At 36.5% G+C, this 23053-nt stretch overlaps 1 protein-coding gene across 2 annotated transcripts in view; it reads left to right on the forward strand.

The window, feature by feature from the left end:
- The first annotated feature begins 578 nt into the window (after nucleotides 1–578).
- LOC139971258 (uncharacterized) overlaps nucleotides 579–23053 on the forward strand; it is a 67951-nt gene continuing 45476 nt past the window's right edge. The window contains exons 1-6 of one of the 2 annotated variants that reach the window (XM_071977568.1): nucleotides 579–710; nucleotides 4495–4608; nucleotides 7099–7256; nucleotides 11553–11689; nucleotides 13807–13885; nucleotides 20677–20886. In XM_071977568.1, coding sequence (XP_071833669.1) covers nucleotides 7185–7256; nucleotides 11553–11689; nucleotides 13807–13885; nucleotides 20677–20886 — 498 coding nt within the window. In that variant the 5' untranslated portion in view covers nucleotides 579–710; nucleotides 4495–4608; nucleotides 7099–7184. Of the gene's footprint in view, nucleotides 743–4494; nucleotides 4609–7098; nucleotides 7257–11552; nucleotides 11690–13806; nucleotides 13886–20676; nucleotides 20887–23053 lie in introns of both variants that reach the window. The other variant, XM_071977570.1, reaches the window with a different exon arrangement.

Consider the following 23053-nt stretch of genomic DNA (forward strand, 5'->3'; position numbering starts at 1 on the left):
TTCTGGGATCGATGGTGGTGTTTAACACCTCATTCGAAACTAGGTCAAATTACCGGCATTAGACGTTTCTTTTTGCGCGAGTCTTCACACCCGCGGCCAATTGAAGGGAGTCGGAACGTTTTGTGGCGACCTTACATTAATGACTCCAATAGAGGAGGGGGGGGGGGGGCGCAATAAATTAGTGTTTCCTATCACAAAAAGTGGAGGAATGGATATCCTTCCCCACGCAAACAATGATGCAGTTATTGGACAACCTTGAGTATTGACCTAATTATGTGTAGCCCAATTTTGCCTCAAGAATGCACCATTTTCCGTCTAAAACTGGAGGACCTACATGGGGATAGGCTTCAACAATCCCAGAGCCACATACCCTCCATTTTACGATACTAGATCTCTCGCTCATCCATGCATCATCGACATTGTGTACTTATTCTACAAAATTTACCTGGAAAGAAATAGTCACTGTTTGTGGTAAGCCAGGAATAGTGTGGAACTTGACTCATTTTGGTGATGACCTTTGTAACTTTTATGTGTAAGTCACGAAGCCACAGTTGGCCAACAGAACACCTGTTGTATGTACATAGCTAGTACTGCGCGGAATGACTACTGCACAGTTTCCTAGTAGAGGAACAACACAAGAGCACGGATTTTCCATTGAAGGTACAGTTAGTTCAGTTATCGAGAAATGCTGGAAATTGCAAAAAGTTGAGGTACTGAACATTGCTTAATCGGAAGAAGCTTGGTGATTATTTCTTGCTTGGGATTATCTAATATCATGAAATCATTTGAACAGAAGTAATGTAAATTAGTTAAGTTAGTCCTTAAAATCGGCGACCGCAGTAGTACTTAGTGTGGATTAGTTCAGTTGTTTCTTTGAAAGTTAGGCATATACTGTAGGCCTATAGCACAGACGTTGCTCTTTCGCAAGTTCTATAAACTAGTATTACTCATATACGTCTACTGAAAATTGTTAGCATTGGCCTAAATATCTGGCAAATATTTGCATCAATACTAATATTAACAACGAAAGTTTGGTCCTGGGACCGTGCACCTACTGATTTCTTACATGGTAAAGCCTTTTCGACAACCTTTTGACAAATATACTTACCAGGGTAATAATAATGGAGAATATACAAGGCTATTGCAGCAATATGCTACTGTATGTAGGCCGTTGATAGGTTTTCTTTGAAAATGAACTACCATTGTAGGTTTCACTATGGAAAGCATATACTGTATGTTTTTATACATTCAGGTTTACATTGTTAGTATTTCAAACATGGAGAATTAGTTGGCAATTTGGTTATGCTAAGCTGTCAATGATCAACTTTAACTTTTAACAGAAGTTGGAAAATGTTATAGAACCTTCATGTTTCAATTTTGGCTGCAGTTAACACAAGGGATAATCAAAAGTCTTTGTGATGGATATAATTAGTACATTTCACGTACGTTACATCTTTTTGCTGAAGATGTTTGCCATTGTCGATCATGACTTTTTACAGTTTTTCAGCATTGAAGTGTGTGTTAACTGCTGAAATAGGAATTTTCTTGGCTAATTGGCAATTAACCAACATGGCTATTTGGTTGTACTATCAGCAAATCAGCCTTGTTTTAAATGACAAATTTATGTGTAGAATTACAGTAGCTAGTTCAGTAGACGTGGTACCCCACAAATCTCTCCTTTTAAGCAAGGATATAAAGTAGGTTAATTATTCCTGATTTTCAAGGAAGTGTACCATACCGCTATACCCTGGCTGGCTCGTTGCTTTTCGAAAGATGAATTATAACAGTTTAGTCAATGATCCCTTCATTCAAGTTAAAACAAGTTTTCACACGTATGTAGGTGTATTTTGCTCTTTCTCTCAATATGGTGGTTTATTTGGTTGGTTATTCCTTGATGTGCTGCAAACACCAGTCAGACATGTTGTAGATCTGAATCTTTATGTTGAAATTATTGACTTCTCCCGCATTTTCACTACACACCAACAAATTTATCTGATCTATGCAACTCTTTATTTAGCTATCAACATTTGTGCATGCAACGTTCCATATGTACATGACGCGTAACAATTGTATGATATGTTTGATAATCTCACTAACTTTGATGTGTGTTATAAAGTTTAAGGCTTTAATTCCATCTTGGTAAAAGTTCAAATGGCAAATTCACTAGATGCAGAAGGCATTGTATGTTAAATCATTTCATACGTGTGTCAAATAGAATCCAGTCAGGTTATTAAGGGACCTGACCTGGTCGGAGGCAGGTAAATCGGGTGTAAAATTCCTCATGTACTTCAAGTCCAAGGATCTGACATTGAAGCATACAAACAATAAAATTCCTGGTGAAGAAGAAAGTATAGTGATTTCAAGCATTGAAGTTATAATTAAAAGTGCAGATGGATTGATATTGCTTTTAAAAAAGAGTTGCTGTGTTTTTTTTAGAAACAAAAACGAAACTTAAAATTGTTACTTCCTAGACTGGTCACCATGGTCATATTCTATGTGGCAGTTAACTTAGTTGATGTGAGTAAAGGTTGCAGTTCCTTGTGTGCACTTTCGACTCAAGCTCATACATATTCCATAGCAGACAATATAAAACTGTTCTTATAAAAGAGAAAAATATTCCACACTGAATAAATGAAAAGTCTACATGCTTCTCATGCAGTTCTGGAGATATATAGTTGATTGAATGTAATCCACATTTTGACTCAGGGTAAACCCATGTTTATTTTTCCACGGAGTGGATCACAGTTGTCTGTGATGTCATCACTGTTGATGTTGTTTAAAAACTTTACTTTCCTTCTTAAATTGTCTTGTTGGCTTATCCTTGAAATGTGATATATCCTTGGAAAATGCTTGCTGAACTAACTGTCAATGGTTGCAGTCACAAATATTGGTCCAAAACTTTGCCATATAACATGCTATTTGGACATTTATGGATTTGAAATAAGGATGCATTCAATTTCCCACATTTTGTTAAGCGTATATCCTGTAAATGTGAGTGCTCAGTCATTTCTGTTTGAACTTTGAACATACATTTGATGGACAATTTATAGTACTGTATGTACCTGACCCCTGTACAGGCTGGTGAATTGAGACTGTCCATGCAGGAAGTGGCTCAGCTAAATTATTGCTGGTTTTTTGTTTTATAGACTTTCCCCCTTAACTCTATTTAAACATCATCAGAAGTTTGACATTTTTGGACAGGTATGTTGTAAAATACAAGGTCAGATATTTATGCTTCTCTCAACATATTGTGAGTTGTAGTGATATCCTCTCAATTCACTCAATTATATGTGAAATATTAAAATAAACAGATTTTGCTCAATGGGGAAAGTGACTGCATACAAATTTTGCAAAGTTATTTGACTTTTGATATGATCCAACCATTACTATCTGTCATGCCTAGTTTCTACAAAATTGCACTTTCCCACCTGTACTAAACATTACAAGTAGAACTTTGCTATATATATTGAAGAATCTACCTAGCTCTTTAGCATCTCTGGATGACTGCTTACGTTTTCCTTCTCTAGCTTCCCTAACATTCTGGAGTTTAAGATATGTGTACTCATTTGGTCATGATTTTCTGTCCACTGTAAAGTTAACTTACAGTACTAGTTATTTGTTTTGCTCATGGTGATTATTTAGATATAACTTGTCAGTTTACAAAGAAGTGCAGTACTATTTCCTATAAATTCTGCTTAATTGATACTTAGGAATCCTAAAGTTACAATTTTTGACATGTTTATATGACTCTTGCTAAAAACATCAGTGAATGTTGCAGGAGGTTTCGAGGTTACATCATAATTGGAGGGCCAAATGTTTCATCCTCTTTAAAAGGAGAAGCAATGTTAATCGTCCTCATTAACCTCTATTTGATAGAGATCTGTTCAGAGATGTTATTGCTTGATGGGTTTCATCATACACTGGATTGAAGACTTAAGCAAGTCTAAAGATGTCATAACAAAACCACTAACGGTTGTATATGTGTAATGTCAATGTGTCTCCATCACTTTGATTATTTTTCATAGATGTGGGTTATTTGAAGAGTTGTTGCTTAATTGTGAACATCAGAATCTATTAATACTGACATTGTTTTTAGTGGGAAGACAGCTTAAACTTTAAAACCACCATGCAAATCAATAGAAAAAACAAGTAGAAACCACAAGACTACTTCTCTCCTTTAAAGTTTTCTTTCATGTTGAATGGGTTGTCATCTGTTCTTCCATTGTTTCTGAGGCTTGTAGTTGCTACGCTTTGCCTTAAATTTTTTGTGACTCAGTTACAGCTGAAATTGAAAGAACTCAGCTAATCAAGTTTCCTTGCAGAAAGTAGTACAGTACTTTTTGGATGATTGCATTAATGTTAGTTGAATGCTATAGATGAAAGTTGAATGTCTTTTTAGATTTTAGAAGATGTACAGTTTTAATTCATTTGATTGAATTGATTCAAAGTATCAGCCATTTGTTTAATTTCTTGTGTTCTTGTGTTTTTTTGCAGCTTCTCAGCAAGCAGTTTGAGCACTTCAGAACATTCTGCTACCTTCACTCCTTGAACATTCCTAGAGCTAACCAAATGATCAACGTCTTTCAGGTAGTCTGTAAAGGTTATAATGTAAGTTTATGAGACTATATTATTGTTGTATGCTGTAAGTAGAATAGTGTCTGAAAGAAAACAAGTCGCAAAGTTAAATGCTCCTCCGTAATTGCTGTGACCTATGATACTCGTCCAATTCCACATTTTCCGGACGCATTAGTCGATTCTTTCGGAATGGTATGCACTACCAGGTTTGTCCAAGTTTCTAAGATGTTCTATGATATTTCGAAATTTTCGAGATATCCGTGGAACATAGGAATGCACACGTACACACGCAGACATAAACATACAGACCCGAAATTGAAGCGAACAGTTTGTCAAACTTCGTTGGGGGAACCTACTTAGTAAGGAAGAAAACCAAGAATGTCCCAAGATGTGGGTAATATTGACTGAATTACAGAGTAGCGGCGAATAACTTTGACCTGATGGCAAATCAATTGACATTGGCCAAGTAAATCTTTGGAACCTGTTCATTGAAATATTTTGAGGGGACCCTATTATTCGATCTTTACTCCTGTCACTATTTGAGCTCTGGGAAATCTGAAAGTGATGTAACAGTTCAGTACTTCCCAGTTACACTGTAGTGTCTACAGTATAAAGTCGCAGTTTGTAATTAAACTTATTTTATCACTTTGTACAGTAGCTAGTTATTGCACAGTTATTTCAATTGTTTCCTTTAGGCTTTTACTACATTAAATGAAATGAAAAGTTAAGTACTGAGTCTAGAGAATGGATTAATTACATTAAATTGAACAGACGTGGTCATTTACACTGTTTAGTCGTACAGGAAGTTCAAAACTTCCTGTATTTATCTGTGTGCAATTGTCCAGTTGAGCTTTATGAGCTACTCAACACTGCCTTTAAATGAATGACAATGCATGATATCTACAATTGAGATGGAAAACTCCTGAGTTTCTGCCTACTGTACTCAGTGTAGTGTATGTGATGAATTGTCAACAGAATCAAAATCGATGGTACGCCATTGGTTACATTTACCGTTGAGTCACTAATTGCAGACTTTCAAATAGTTGGCAGTACCCCTTTCATTGTTGTTAATGATTTTAATTGTATTGTTTATAAATCATATCACTTTTCCTGAGTGTCTTGAGGTTCGCAGTTGCTTTAATATTGTCACGTGCCGTTGCTCCATTTCAATTTCTGAAACATACTTTGTTATGAATTAACCTAGATAACCAGCCTTACGTTATGTTACGTTACTGCAGGGCTCACTGCTAAATCAGTATACAAACAGGTTACAAATTTTTAAATAGCCACAAGCAATTTTTTTAATTTTTACCATTTCCACAGTGACCATTTCAGTACTGTGTGTTCATCATTCTCTTTACTCTGTTTGCACATGACAATTTCTCTCTTCCACATGTCCACATGTTCATTGTAAAATTTGTAAGCTCTTTTGTTAAATGTTGTTATCTTTAGATGTTTTAACAGTCTGTGAATTTTGTGTGCTTGTCAGCTTGCAGATTGTGCATTCCCTGTGTGAATACCTAACTTGTAGTAGCCAACTGTTTACTTCTTTTCTCAGTTAATGGCACTTCACTCATATATGTATCAGTGTTAGCACAAGGATGTTAAAAGAGGGAGGGGAATGGAATTCCTCCAGTCAAATTATTTTACACGGGGATATTCAGAGCAACTTTTTTTTTTAAGGGGGGGGGGAGTAGGGGATTTCATGGTGTTTGTAATTAGATGTACGTACATATGCCCGTACTAGGATTTAGAGCACATATTGTAAATACAGAACGGAATGCAGAGTAGACCATTGTGACCAATATACACGATACACACTGAGCAGTACTGCACTAACCAAGCCAATGTTTTCATTTTGGAGAGATTTGACCAATCGCATTACTCCTTACTAAAATCAACAAAACTTTATAATATCCGGCTTGTTCTTGGCAAGTTTTGTAACGACAGTAATGGTGCAAGATGCTGTTTGTACCAGGAAATGTTGCGGGAAGTTTGCTTTTCCTTTCGCCTATTGAAGCTTTATCAGATCAGTCTTGGCATGCCAGCACCTTTCGTCATGCAGTTGCCTGTTCTCTTTCCTATTCCTGTGTTCCTGAAATTAAAGCAGTTTGAACAACGATAGAAAGGTTTCAAATATGACTTCCTTTGCTTTCTTCTGTACCTGTCATCATAAAAGTGTATCGAAAGGAAGGGAAAACTGCTTGGGAAATTCATTTTTTTCTTCCTTTTATCCTTAACTTTGGATTATACGAGAGCCATGGAGAAGCTTTTAAGTCTTCGAGCTCTTCCTATCCTTTGTTTACTTTCAATCAGTGACAAAATTTGTGCTAATTAATAACTGTGACAAGATTCGATAACCTACTCTCTCTGGCTGATTTGACTGGCCATTCATGGCCAAGTAAAAGAGTACAGAAAGTAGCTTCCTCATTGCATTTTTATCTCTTGGCTGCAGTTTGTATTTTGCAGATTTATCACCTTTTAACAGGTACAGTAGACAGTTCTGACTCGTTCTATTTACAGACGTCTATGCTGGAGAGATAAACCCATCAAGATTAATGTGGCTAAATGACTGTGTATTTGACATGAAGAAGATCAACTAGAAAAGAATGGTCATGGACAATCACAAGCCAAGGATGTCTCAGAACAGACGTAACACAAAGAGATCATCTTACTTTGAGGTTAGAAATTATGAATTTTCATTCCTGATATTAATTTCAGTGGGTGCTATTAAAAGAAGAAGAAGAAGAAGAGGGGGAAGGTATAACAGTACATAGTTAACCAGGAGAAGGAAGAGTAGGTGGGGAATGGTTGGGTCGTAGGAAGGTGTGTGGGTGAAATTTAGGGGGAATCTTTCAGTACTTTGTGAAAAGATTTCCAGAATTAAGTGTATTGAGTAAAATAAAACTTGGTCTTTCAGCTCTCCGTTGGAGCGTATCATTGTTGATTCTGTTGTAGCGTGCTGCTCTTTTGGAGCTTACTATCAATGATTTGTGATAAGATTTTTTGATTAAAATCAGATCAAAAAGGAGATTTGTGAGATAGATGCAAAAAAGCTCAGCTGAAAGAAACTGAGAATTGTCATATTCCTCCCAAGTGTTAAACTGACTTTGTCCCGTCGTTAGTGCTTACCTGTCTTTACTCTACTATTGCACTTCCCCATCTATTCAAATCTACAGACTGATTGCATTAGGCTGGAACTTGAAACATGTGCACAGGAGTTTCCAATCTAGTAATTTTTAATAAGTAACAACGTTCTAGTGTTTAGGTTTTCTTTCAGGTATGAATTTTTGAGGTATTACTAACATGTCGATTGTACGTACTGTTTACCCTCAAATTTGAAAGTGCTTTCAAATCTTGCACATGCATCTATCCCTTGTGACTTAGGTTTTTTAAGGTAAACTATAGTGCTCTCTTGTAAAGTTTCTCATCAGACTTCCTATAGTCAAGAATCTAAGTGACTTTTAAGTTACATTTTCTCATATATCATCAAATGGGAGGAATCAGTTAAAGTTAACCTGATAAATTAAGGCTTACTTAAAGTAACAGTTCTTTTCTATGCCTTGGATTTCACTTTGAATACACATGTGTTATATTACAATGTGCCTTTAGTGGTATTTGTATGGATAGACAAACTGATGTTGTTCCCTGCATGCACCTCTGTGTCTCTAGACTTAAGCGACATATATACATACCATCCTCATATAAACAATGCATGTACCAGTACTGTCAGTCGTGTGGATAACTTATTTATCAAGTGAACATAAACACAGAACATACCGATGTACACATATCATGGCCAACTTCTTAAGAGTCGAGTCCAAAGTTTATTTGTGGGGAAGTAAAAGTATTGAATGGGACTGAATTTGTATGGTTGTTTTACCTGGTAAGAGTGTTTACAAAGAGAAGGGACAGATTGGTTTGTCATTGACAGGAGAATGAAGAGAGGGGGATCTATTGAATGCTAAAATTTGCCCATTGGAGGTACAAAATAGAGTGACAGTCAAAGCTGCTGTATCACAAACGTAGGAAAAAGATTTGTTTATTGATGACAGAAAAATAAAAAGAGCGGGGGACCTGATGAACTCTTAAAGTTGGTCCCATTGGAGGTATAGAGTAGAGTGACAATCAAAGAGCTCTATCACAAACCTAGGAAAAAGATTGGTTTGTTGATAGAAAATGAAAAGAGGGGGGGACCTGATGAACTCTAAAGCTGGTCCATTGTAGGTACAGAGTAGAGTGACAATCAAAGCTACTGTATCACAAACCTAGGAAAAAGATTGGTTTGTTGATGACAAGAAAATGAAATGAGGGGGGCACCAGATGAACTCTAAAAGTTGATCCCATTGGAGGTATAGAGTAGAGTGACAGTCAAAGATCTATTTCACAAATGTAGAAAAAGATTTGTTTATTGATGACAAGTAAATGAAGGGAGGGGGACATCATAATAAATATAGCCCATTTAAAGTATAAAGAAGAGTGATAACCAAACTTGAGGTCAAAATAGAAGAGGCAAAGCAACATCAGTACAGTATTTCAAGAAAGGAAACATTAAAGATCTTAAACTTGGAATCTTGAGTATATAAGTTCAAGATGCCTTGGTTTATAGTGGAGATGTTAACGTTGGTAGTACAGGATAAAGTTTAAGTCAATATTTCACTTCTATATTAGTCATTGCCATGTTTATATACATGTCATATAAATAGTTTGTTATTGTTATGATTATTGCAACTTGCAAGTAGTATTAAGTAACTCTCATTCACATTGATTGCGTCACAATCATACCTATATCCATGAGAATCATGCTCCCTGGCACGTACTATTTTGTCTAATTTTGTCTATTTAGTCAATTTGTGCTGCAGTATGTGCATTCATGAAAAGCTACATCCCACCTCCCACCATAACACGTCTATTTGTTCATTTCCTTGACCTCTATAATAGATTCAGTCCCATTATTTCATTCAAACCTTAATGCCTTTTAGCATCCTGACAGTATCAAAGAAAGGAAAAGAAAGAATATTTGTTATATATTTGTGCAAACATGAGAAGGCCAATATGAAGCCAGTGTTGACTATGTAGACAATTAATCAGTCTTTGGCTGCAACCTAACACAATTGAGAGTGCATTGTGCTAATAATGAACCATGAATGGAATGGAAAGAAATCCATATTATTAACTCAGCCAAATTAAGTGATCCATAACAACATAATGGATCAACCTACAACACCTGCTTCAGGTCCATGGACTATTGTATAGGGGGGCTAACAATTGTTGTATCAAACACAACATATTTAAATATTTAAAGACATGTTAGCTACATAGCATTATCAAAATTTACTAATTTAATAGTACCGGGTACAATGTTAGTGTGCCTTTGATAATGTTATTCTACCTGTTGAATGTTTTTTCTAACAGTGACAAAAATTTTTAAGAGGGAATTAAACAGTGATCTGTTTGCTAAATAACACAGATTTACAAAGTCATGGACACCAAAAGTCATAAAATGGAACCCCAATTTTTATGGATTGACTCAAACCTCTGTATTCCTAGTATTTTTCCAGTCAACTGACACATTTCCTTGTGATATCCGCCTTTTTATTACCTCAAAACATTTAGAAAGCTTAATTAATCACCTGGAATTTAAAGCCTTTGGAGCCTTACAAATGAAATTAAAAAAATGGAAAATTTGGATGAATTAAAATACATCTCATACAAATAATGCATTATGTATTGCTGTTACTGTACTCAGTTATAAATGTCTCTCAAAGGAAACAAAGCCAATTAACCTACATATACATGTAATAAAAAAGCTAATCAACTGTTGAGAAGGAAAGAAACAGTACATAACATTACAGAATGCAAACCAACTTGCATTGTGGCTTGCAAAGCTACATAGCATTGTGCATTGTGCAGTGTGCATTTTGGCTTGCAAAGCCGATGTATCATAGTGTTGTGTATAGTAGATACATGTGCATGGAGTGAAATCGCTGAGTTGTAAATGAAGTGAAACTAATCTACAGTTACGTACTCTTTCACTTGCTCATACACATGAAAGGGTAAGTACAATCAAGCGGACGTCCGTCTAAACATTACTTGTACAGTTAGTTATGAAAATATATTAATCTGAACTTGAGGAAGAAGGATGAATTTAATAACCAGTGTAATGCTGAAAGTGACATTGTTTTACATGGAGTTGGAAAAATATCCTCAGTGTTGTCCTTTGATAACATATCCCATAAAAATGATTACTGTAGGTCACTTAACGTGACTGGTCTAGTTTAAGCTCAAATAATGACATTTCAAAGCATGTTCACCATTTGAATAGCAGTTAATGTGTTAAAATATGCTACAATTATGTATACTTGCAGACTGCTGGACAACTCGCATTTTAAACATGTTGAGTGATACGGTTATTTTGCATCTGTAGTTTGCTGTACGATACCCGATAAACTATACCCTGTACTATATGATATGGGCGGAGACGCATGTGGTCAGCACAGTTCAATGTCCCATGTTCCTCTGCCATTGATTTGAGAGCACTTGTTGAAAAAGCCAGTTGTTGCATAAAATTTTCAAGCCATCTATTACCATTTCATTTCAATTGTTCTTTCCACAAACAATATCGCAATATATCGACTTAAGTCATATTTTAGAGATCGTGATTGTCCGGTAAAATATCGCAATGTTGTTTTGGCTGATTTTGGCAAACAATATCAGATATCGGAAACAAGACTGGTATCAAAAATCCATATTATCGATAGTTTAATATCGCATCAGCACTTGTCTTTTAGGAAGTGTATGGATGTGTACCTAAAGCGTTAAAGGTATGTTAGAAATGGGTACAGTGTAGGATATGTGTATCCTAAAAGATATATTTAACATAATTTGAAGGCCATACACCTGCAGAAGTTTGATCATATATGATTGTGTAATATAATAAAGTAACTATGTATTATGTTGTAATCTTACACCCGCAGACTCTAAATTCTGTGACTAGTCAACTGGATTTCATGCGTGAAGATCTCAGTGTCAGCCATGCATTTCAGTTTACACCAATGTCTCCTCTTGACCTTGGGACGAATCAGCAAGTCCAGTCTGCAGATCTGTTATGTGGGTAAGTAGGCGTCTCTAAGGAAACATTATCTCGTGGTGGCCAATTGGCTAAGGCGTCGGACTCGTGATCCAAGGATTGTTTGTTTGATTCCTGCCTAGTTCATTACGTTGTGTCCTTGGGCAAGATGCATTATCTCACTTGCCTCTCTCCATCCAGGGGTTAAATGGGTACCTGTGAGGTAACTTGTCATTGGGCGCAGTATATAACTGCGGCCGGCTTAGGAGGGATTGTCTCTGGGACAGGTTATCATTGACCAGGGGTAATATAACGTCTGTAAAGCGCTTTGAGACCTATCGCTGGTATAAAAAAGCAAATATTAATATTATCTCACAGCGAACTCTAACCATTTCCAGTGAGATATCAAGACTATTAGATTTATGATATCATCCTACATAAATACATGTATTCAATCCGAGGCCACTATAACAACTTGTGCATTCTTTTCCTGTTACATATACAACATTTTTTTGTCTAGCTGCATTAGTATCGTAAAGTACTGTTACAGGAAGGAAGATCTGTCTGTGAAACATCTGCAATATATTCTGAACACAAATTCCACAACTTAAACTTTGTAAATATGCATGTGGTTTAGGAGAAGGCAAATTACACATTGGGTTTATAACTCTCTCTGATAGTAAACAGTCACAAATTTGTGAACTTTCATTTTTCGTAATTGTAGGAAATAGTTAGGTGAGGGTAAGGGGGATTTTTATAGCAGAGAAAAGCTGACATCCGTTAGGAACTATCCTTGAGCTAATATATAAGCAAATTAACCAACAATCGGAAGTGTTTATTGTCTTTGCATAACAATGTGGTTAGAAAATACTGTTCACTGTAAAATCACAAAAGAATGTCCTGTAGTTGACAAAGTATTGACTAGGTTAAACAATCATTAATGTGTGGACATGGCTTCCTGCTAGCAATGACATGAATTATCCCTCTCACTTCAGTGTCAAACTCTCCAGTATCGTTTCTGAAATTTTGAAGTGCATGAGACAATAGGTGATGATCCCAAAGGCTAATTGTGAATTTATGATAGGTTATTGAATAACTTGCTTTGATCAGTAAGTCGAGGGTGTCAGTTATAAGTAGTACCATAAAGGAAGTTATTAAAGATGTCGCTAGACACATGGTTTAACTGCAAAGGAGACTGAAAGAGGAAATTCACACCAATGCAGAACATTATTGTACAGAAAAAAGCATGTTACAAGAGCAATCAAGACAATCTTTGATGAAACATTGCTCTTGTTGATAAACTATTGTTGGAAATAACAGTAATTGAATGTTTGTTTTGTACATAACAACATCATTGTAAGTATAGCCACTTGTTAACTGTTGAGAATGAGAACACACAGTATTTGGACCTGGCGATGAGACTAGGAATGAGAAGCATGGCACGCTCAGGGTTAAATTTGTAATGTAAATGGTTGGGGGATATCCCAGGATCAGCAGTGACCTTTGACTGCTGTTCTTGTTTGCTATGATTGTAATCTGACACAATAGTAGCAACAGCTCTGTGTATCGCACGACTTATGGTTTTCCCACCTTTGTTTCGTAGTAAAAAAATATTCAACCTCCCTGTTCATAGGACTGGAGGGCAGGTTTTTGACAATGAGAGCAGTGTCTAATGTAGTAGTACAATTCGAAACTCAATTTACCTTGTTTTACTGATCTTGCTGTTCCATATATAACCTTGAACCCAAATTTTGGAGTGTGTTAGATTTCCCGTCAACATGTAATCAAGAAATAGCCTTGTTATTATCAAACTCAGATTTAATAGTGTGTGGGAAATGGATATGGGTGAAAGAAAAAGTTACATTTATTTTGGTTTAATATACTGTTAAAGTCTTGATGATGGAGAATTGAGGGCTACTCTGGAAAGCAATGCTTCTGCACTGAGCAGAACTACCCTCATTAAAGATGACAATAATAAAAAAATAAAAAAAAAGAATTGAGTTTAAACCTGGTAAGTTGGCCAGTACAAGTAAAAATTTCTTTGCTGCATAAGAAAGAATCAAATATTGATCTTTCGTCTTTGACACTTTTCATTACTTCAAAAGTTCTTTTGAATAAAATTTTTCATGTTATTTCATGTTATTTCACATATTTTATATCAGGACTCAGCATCATCAAGCACAGCCACTTCAGCAGGTGCGTGGGACACCCGCTGGTTATGATAGCCTGCCGACAAAGAAGGTATGTCACTCTGTTATGAAACTGTTAATTAGCTCACTCCAGTAGCAAACGAGGAAGTGACATTCTACGATTATGACATGTAGGAGCCCCCCCCCATCGACTACAGATTCAAACATTCATAGAGTCACACTCTAGTTTTAATCATGTTAGGTTAATTAGAGTAAGGAATGGCTACAAGAACTTTTCACCTTGTAGATGAGGGTTAATTGCTTCACATTAGTTACCAGAGAATGAATGAGTGGGAACCCCCCCCCCCCCCCCCCGCCGCCAAACGACTTTTAGCTTATAGCAACATCACCAGCCTTACAGCCGAAAAATAACATTTGGAAGGGCCTATTTACAATGGTGATTTTGTTGATCCATGATGGGTATCAATTCTTGAAATTAAGGCAAATAAATGCTAATAGGGAAATTTAAGGCAAGACAATGTTTTGAATCTGACACCTGATCATTCCAACTGAAAATGTATACTTAGAAGTAGATGGCACTATTCCTCTACTCAAAACTTGTCACTGGATAAAGGCAAGGACAAGCGATTGAGTTGACAGCCTATCAAATTAAGAAAAAAGAATAGAATAATAAGGTGGTAGGGATTGTAAAAAACTATAGAATATGGCTAAGTTGGATTAAGGAATAATAGTTAAAGTGCTAGAATTAACCTCAAACACTAAAACCTTTCAGTTTCATTTAAGTGTTTTTCTTTTTACGCTTGCCACTTGCTAAGTTTCTGAAGATGATCAAATAAAAGAGGTTTTTCTTGTTGGCATTTATTGAAGCAAACTGTAACTGTACCTTTTGGTTTCTCTCTTGATGTTGGTAGAAGAGTTCATTACTGTGGCTGTATCTTGTTCAACGTTCGTTCACCCAGCACTTTGTTTTTTGCGGCGTATTTCACACAAGATTTGCAAAAGGTTGTATTATGATGTAGGAATTGTCGGATACCAAACCTGGGAAAGATGACCAACATCATTTGTGTCATGACATGAATTAAGCCTCTTTAATGTCTCCCCCCCTACCCTTACCAGATAAGGGTAATTGTCATGGTGGTGACTAAAGATACCACATTGGTTTGTTGATGTCACATCTCACAGCCAGTTTAAAGGGTGTGAAGACTCGCGCACAAAGAAACGTCTCATGCCGGTAATCTGACCTAGTTTTGAATGAGGTGTAACAGAAGTGTTAGACACCACCATCGATCCCAGAAAATACACACACAGCTCCCTATGGTCGGTAATTAGACACTAGTGCACAGTCAATACATGCAGCTACGGTCAATACCCACAACACAGTGTACATAGCAGTGATGGACATCTGAGGTCTAGATGAAAGATAACAAGGTATCACGTTTCATTACTGTCTGCATTTTGTAGCGACAAGAAGAAAACGTCATTTGCAAGGAATGGAAAGTTAAATTTTTCAGAGAGCGGCACGCCATCATCTTTATTGTACAGTTGATGATTTCATTTATTTGTCTCTTGTCCTCCTCCCCCCCTGTCCCCACACCTTTAGTCCACATTTATAATTGAGCTGTGTCTCTTGAAAAATTACATAGCTTCGTTTCTGTGACAACTAAACAGCAGTAATTATACTGATATGTTGATATTGCATTTCCTTGTTTTATTAACCATCAAGTTAAGGGTCGTAATGAAAACAATGCTATTAATGTACGGTCACATCGAATCACAAGAATGCTATGCAAACTTGGTCATATTGCTGCGCAGATGCAAAGATGTAGGACAATTTTTGTACACATATTGAGTATTTGTTTTATACAAGACTAAAAATATTCCCTGGCATGAGATAAGGCGTGGTTATAACAACAGACAGGTTGTTGACTTTATAGCCACCTGTGTAGAGTTGATCACTCCCTGCTGTCTGTATTACTATGAAACATATTAAAGGGATAACAGAGTCTAAACTGTCAAATATTTATTTCACAAAACAAGCAAAGAGAAACACATTGGACCAGCTTCCTACCATCTTGACAGCTTGTTTCATTGCTGAGATTTAAAATTTTGAAATTTATGAATTTATTCATAGTAAGTACATTGCACAATAATTTGTTATCTCATACATATATGAAACATCAAACATGTTGGTCTTGTTTCTTGTCTCTTAATTACACCTGACATTAAATTACATCCAGTGACACCAATCACACAATTGACACCAATCACAATCACATAATTGAACTAAAAATTCAAATTCAATTCAATTCAATTCGACTCAATATTTTCCAAGGTTGCAAATTTGCTGTAGTTTTTTAAGATAAAAGCAAAATCAGTTGTTGGCATGGTCCCTTTTAGACAACACTGATTATTGCACAGTGCACTTATTTGAATAAGGTGAATATTCAACTGGCACTCCTGCAATGTTTTATTTCCCAACAGTTGAAAACAAGCTTAAAAATATTGATATTTGTATCAATATGCTTTGTTTCCCAAGCTAACTGTTATAAATTGCTTTAGTCAACCTTTGAACATATGCCTTGAACATACTGGTAATATCTCCCTGTAGCGACTACATGATGTTCACATGTCCATGAAAAGTTCATTATTCCCTCCCCGGGTATCTAGATTGAGTATGACCAGCATTCTAATGGTGATCAGGGGATGATACTGTTTGTTACATTGAGTATGGCCAATGTTCTTGTGCTGATCAGATCAGGGGATGATACTGTTAGTTACATTGAGTATGGCCAACATTCTTGTGATGATCAGGGGAGGATACTATTAGTTACATTGAGTATTGCCAAAATTCTTGTGATAATCAGGGGATGATACTGTTAGTTACATTGAGTATGGCCAACATTCTTGTGCTGATCAGATCAGGGGATGATACTGTTAGTTACATTGAGTATGGCCAACATTCTTGTGATGATCAGGGGAGGATACTGTTAGTTAAATTGAGTATGGCCAACATTCTTGTGGTGATCAAATGAGGGATGATATTGTTAGTTACATTGAGTATGGCCAACATTCTTGTTGTGATCAGGGGATGATATTATTAGTTACATTGAGTATGGCCAACATTCTTGAGATGTTTAGGGGATGATACTATTGGTTACATTGAGTATGGCCAACATTCTTGTGATCAGATCAGGGGATGATACCGTTAGTTAAATTGAGGCCAACAGTCTTGCAATAATCAGGGTTGATACTATTAGTTACATTGAGTATGGCCAACATTCTTGTGATAATCAGGGGATGATACTGTTAGTTACATTGAGTATGGCCAACATTCTTGTGATGATCAGGGGAGGATACTGTTAGTTAAATTGAGTATGGCCAACATTCTTGTGATGATCAGGGGAGGATACTATTAGTTACATTGAGTATTGCCAAAATTCTTGTGATAATCAGGGGATGATACTGTTAGTTATATTGAGTATGGCCAACATTCTTGTGCTGATCAGATCAGGGGATGATACTGTTAGTTACATTGAGTATGGCCAACATTCTTGTGATGATCAGGGGAGGATACTATTGGTTACATTGAGTATGGCCAACATTCTTGTGATCAGATCAGGGGATGATACCGTTAGTTAAATTGAGGCCAACAGTCTTGCAATAATCAGGGTTGATACTATTAGTTACATTGAGTATGGCCAACATTCTTGTGATAATCAGGGGATGATACTGTTAGTTACATTGAGTATGGCCAACATTCTTGTGATGATCAGGGGAGGATACTGTTAGTTAAATTGAGTATGGCCAACATTCTTGTGGTAATCAAATGAGGGATGATATTGTTAGTTACATTGAGTATGGCCAACATTCTTGTTGTAATCAGGGGATGATATTATTAGTTACATTAAGTATGGCCAACATTCTTGAGATGTTTAGGGGATGATACTATTGGTTACATGGAGTATGGCCAACATTCTTGTGGTGATCAGATCAAGGGATGATATTGTTCGTTACATTGAGTATGGCCAACAGTCTTGCAGTAATCAGGGTTGATACTATTAGTTACATTGAGTATCGCCAACATTCTTGTGATGATCAGGGGAGGATACTATTGGTTACATTGAGTATGGCCAACATTCTTGTGATCAGATCAGGGGATGATACCGTTAGTTAAATTGAGGCCAACAGTCTTGCAATAATCAGGGTTGATACTATTACAGTAGTTACATTGAGTATGGCCAACATTCTTGTGATAATCAGGGGATGATACTGTTAGTTACATTGAGTATGGCCAACATTCTTGTGATGATCAGGGGAGGATACTGTTAGTTAAATTGAGTATGGCCAACATTCTTGTGGTGATCAAATGAGGGATGATATTGTTAGTTACATTGAGTATGGCCAACATTCTTGTTGTAATCAGGGGATGATATAATTAGTTACATTAAGTATGGCCAACATTCTTGAGATGTTTAGGGGATGATACTATTGGTTACGTGGAGTATGGCCAACATTCTTGTGGTGATCAGATCAAGGGATGATATTGTTCGTTACATTGAGTATGGCCAACAGTCTTGCAGTAATCAGGGTTGATACTATTAGTTACATTGAGTATCGCCAACATTCTTGTGATAATCAGGGGATGATACTGTTAGTTACATTGAGTATGGCCAACATTCTTGTGGTGATCAGATCAAGGGATGATATTGTTCGTTACATTGAGTATGGCCAACAGTCTTGCAGTAATCAGGGTTGATACTATTAGTTACATTGAGTATTGCCAACATTCTTGTGATAATCAGGGGATGATACTGTTAGTTACATTGAGTATGGCCAACATTCTTGTGGTGATCAGATCAGGGGATGATACTGTTAGTTACATTGAGTATGGCCAACATTCTTGTGGTGATCAGATCAGGGGATGATATACTGTTAGCTAAATTGAGTATAATGAATATTCTTGTGATGATCATAGAATTAGATCACATGATGCATTATTGATCTCAAATGATTCCAGCTACTGAGTACTATATTTCATGTATAGAACTTTTAATATTGTAGACTTGTCAGTTTAGAAGTTTATGTGCATGATATTTCTAATTATAACTGAACTAGACTGTAATATAACACTTAAAAGATGTTTTTTTATTTCTGTTAAGTGCACGCTCTAATCAAAACATTGTAAATGACTGTTGATGAACCAGGATATTACAATAGAGGAAAGAATTTATCCGTTCTGAAAATACCCTGGTTGTAAATTACTATCTTTGTTCATTGTCTATTGTTATAGGTACCTTTTGTATTTTTTAGGACGACTAAAATAGTTAGCGTCATGTTGGAAATGGGGATTGAAGTCACATTAGAGAAGGAGCAGTAGTGCAGAATGTTTAGCAAGTTTGACAACTTTTTGTTTTTCTTCTGCTAATCATGCCATCTTGATATGTTGTTTATAGCTATGGATTGATGTAGAAGTCCATCATTGATGTTGTGATAGGGTTATCATCTATTGTTTTGTTGTTCTGTTTATATTGCTGTGTATGAGTTGAGTGGTTGTTGTTGCAATCTATCTATGAAATATGAATGGATAGAGCAGACCATTAAAATAAATGTATAATCTCTCTATGAAAACTGTAAATTGGATACAGCAGCAGGCCTTTAAAGAAAGTTTTATAAGTTTTCTGTGATCTGCAGACCTTTGAAACAGTTAAAACTTGATCTGTGATCGGTGAATTGATAGAGCAGGCCTTAAAATAGTTTACAATGTACATATCTGTGATGGTATACTGTAGCTGTTATTGACAAGAACTTAGTTCAATGTGTGATTGAAGGTGTGTTCCAAAGTCTTACAAAACGAATGATTTAGCCTTTGGAATTGAAGTTGTCCAGGTTCACTCACAATGGTAACTAGTAATTGGCTGATTCATAGCAGATGGTGGTCTGTTTGGTTATCTTCTGGTTCAATCTCTCCCTTTGTATTGTAAAGCAATATAGTAAATAATAATGCTACTGATGTATCTAGGTCAAAGGTATTCAGCAGGTCTTTCAGTTCCTGGTGCGACGACCTTTGACCTCAGAAGTCTAAATATTATTCTCTCCTGATAATAATAATCTGTGTGTATTTTGAAAACATATTTCAGTTCCCCAGTATGACCTTTGAGCTCATAATTTTGATTTACTATCATTTCGACTGGGTGATGGACACTTTATATTCAGGTCAAAATTATGTATTCCAAAAATGTATTTCCTCAGTATAACAGTTGACCTCAAGAAACTTTTACTCAGTAATCTGTATTATGTGTGGTCATCACTAATGACCCCTATGATCAGAGGGTATCATGTTTTGTGAATGTTTTTTAAATTCCTTTGACCTCTAAAATGTTATCACTATGCATTGATATAGGAAGCATTTCAAGTATGTTGCCGGAGGGGGGGGGGGAGGGGGTTGCAGTAAGCAGGTAGGGTTTGAGGCAATTCCCTAGAAGGGTTTTGGTTTTGCAGTTGCTTTACAGGTCAATTGAAGCAGGCAAGTTTAGCAGTCTTGTAAACTCAGTGGAAGGCTATTTCATGTGTATTATCTGATTGTTTTTGTTCTCTAGGACACAGGGTATATGTGAACCTTTCAAAATTGATCACTTTATTGCCTCCGCTATCTCTGCTCATTTGAAGGACTCTGCTGAAATGATTTAGGCGAGTCGTGGATTGCAGCCCTGGCTTTGTGAAGAGGCAGAAAGGTTACTGAAACATAGTCCTGTCCAAACCCCCCTGCTGCGGTGAAAGGAAGGCACCGTCAACCCAAAAGTTGAAGATGTGCAGATAATGGCTTCCATTCTCTATCATAACTCGTTCCCTCGATAGTTTATATTATATTTTCTTTTCTCATAGGTGACGGTTACTAACACGCCCACTGATTCAAGTTCAAAGCTTTATGCAGATGTCTTCAAATTCCCACCCCCACCTTTGACCCAGCAGGTGAACGAGACCCTCCCGGAGATGACAATGCGCAGTCGTATCGTTCATTCCAAGCTTGTGTGGTATCTTCCAAGAATCAAGAGACCCGCGGCTGTACATTATCTTCAAGGGCAGCCAACAGGGGTATGTAAAAATCCAACATTGATGAGCAACTAAGCTTTCTTCCATGATAGTGCTTATTTAGACCAAGTAAATCGTGTTCTTGAGAAATACCTTGATCAGAACTTTGTTGAAGTTAACTTGGAGAAGACAAATGAGATGGTAATTGATCTTAGGAAAGTCACAATTTGAACCAACAGAGGTAATCGTTACAGACAGCATTGTCGGTTGTGTCTAATGTAATGGATAACCACGACTTGGCACGACTACATTGATTGTTTGGTTAAAAAGATCAACCAACCCGAGATTGCATAGTCTCCGTAAGTTAAACAAATTTGAATATCAATAGCTGCATCCTTAATTTGAATATCAATAAGCTGCATCCTTACTATTTTTCATCAAATTCTGTGATTGGCGGTGTGTGGCCGTATTGTATGTCGGGTGGGAATGTGAATGGTACAGATAAAAACATGTTTTAATTCCATTATTAGACAAGCAAGATAATCAGCTTACGGTGGACTCATCATATCAACATAATCTTGAGGCTAAGCTTAACACCATTCTTGATGATAACATCCACACCCTATGTGTAGATCTTATTAGTGCGGTAATCCCTCGTAGTGAATGGATGAGATTACTGTATGCTGCTACAAACTGACACAAATCATTTGTTTGTCCCTCCTTGTATTAAACTTAATAACAATCTATTTCATTGTTAGGTTTCTGGTATTTTACTATTTTGTTTTGCTTTAAATTCCAAATGTTGTCACCCTACCGTCAAAGTGATTTGTTGTTGCAGCGAAGGTTCTGTTTCTGCAACTTTAAATTGCATTCAGGAAATGGTTTCCATACATTTTAAAGAGTTTTTGTACATTTTTATCATATTTACTGTATAAAGACAGTGTATAACATGATTATACAAGTTTGTTTATGACTCATCAAGAAATATAAGAGACTGATATATTTAAGGCCCGGTTATCTTTCTTGGAGCTTGCAACACCATTGTTTGTTTTTGTTGTCGTAATTACGTCACATTTGTGTATTGATTTAATAATTTGGTCTGATGACATAAGAGTTTCTACTATCATCCTGCACAGTAGAAACTTTGTCTTCTAAGCCCACTTTTTTTCCCTGTTGTGTGGATGTTGTTGTCCCTGAAATACTGAAGGTAACTGGTTCACACCCCATATGGAGCTTGCAACACCATTGTTTGTTTTTGTTGTCGTAATTACGTCACATTTGTGTATCGATTTAATAATTTGGTCTGATGACATAAGAGTTTCTACTATCATCCAGCACCATAGAAACTTTGTCCTCTAAGCCCACATTTTTTTCCCCCGCTTGTGTGGGTGGTGTTGTCCCTGTAATACTAAAGGTAACTGGTTCACACCCCATATATATACATTTCTTTCCTCACATATCCACTTGCTTTTGTCTGTTACACTCTCCAATCATCCCTGCCAAGAATTGCATGTTTACTTCAACCAGATAACTAGAGTAATGGGAACATGAGAGTTCACTCTTGAATTGTCAAAAGTTACTGGCAGGATAAATGGTCAGAGGTCGTTTATGAATTTTTCAAGGATCCCCTGAGGGAGGGTTTCAAAAGTAGATCTGATTTTCCAAGAACAGCAAATTATTACATAGAGGATGCTATGATCAGATTTAATAACATAGTAGGTGGCTGAAAGAACGATAAGAAGAAAAATCAAACTGATGTGAGACCTCCTGTGACCCTTTGATCTCATTAAATTGTGGCCTCCGGGGATTCTTTTGGGACCAGATAAAAAAATCCCTCTTGTTGGAATCCATTAATTTTTGGCGTGTTAGCGGGAAATGAACTTACAGGAGCTCTTGTATCAATGCGTTCATGGAATAACCTGTCAGGGTGTTTTAACAGAGAAAGTAAGCTTTTTTAGGAGCATTTGTCTGTGTAACATGTACTTTCATCCTAACAATGGTAAGGACTCAATTTAGTATAGATAAAGAGTTACTAGACCACACTTCCAGGTAGATTGAGCAAACAGCCAACTATATAAATCTAGATACTCACCATGGAAGGGAACTTTTTTTCCTGCTTATTCTTTTAATTTTCTTCCACTGTTGTGGCTAGTTTATATTTGCTTTAATGGAAGCAAATTAAGAAGAATAAGTATGCACATATTTTATCATAGCCACAGTAAAAAGGAAG

Source organism: Apostichopus japonicus, chromosome 8, assembly GCF_037975245.1.
Source record: "Apostichopus japonicus isolate 1M-3 chromosome 8, ASM3797524v1, whole genome shotgun sequence".
NCBI classification, from domain to species: domain Eukaryota; kingdom Metazoa; phylum Echinodermata; class Holothuroidea; order Aspidochirotida; family Stichopodidae; genus Apostichopus; species Apostichopus japonicus.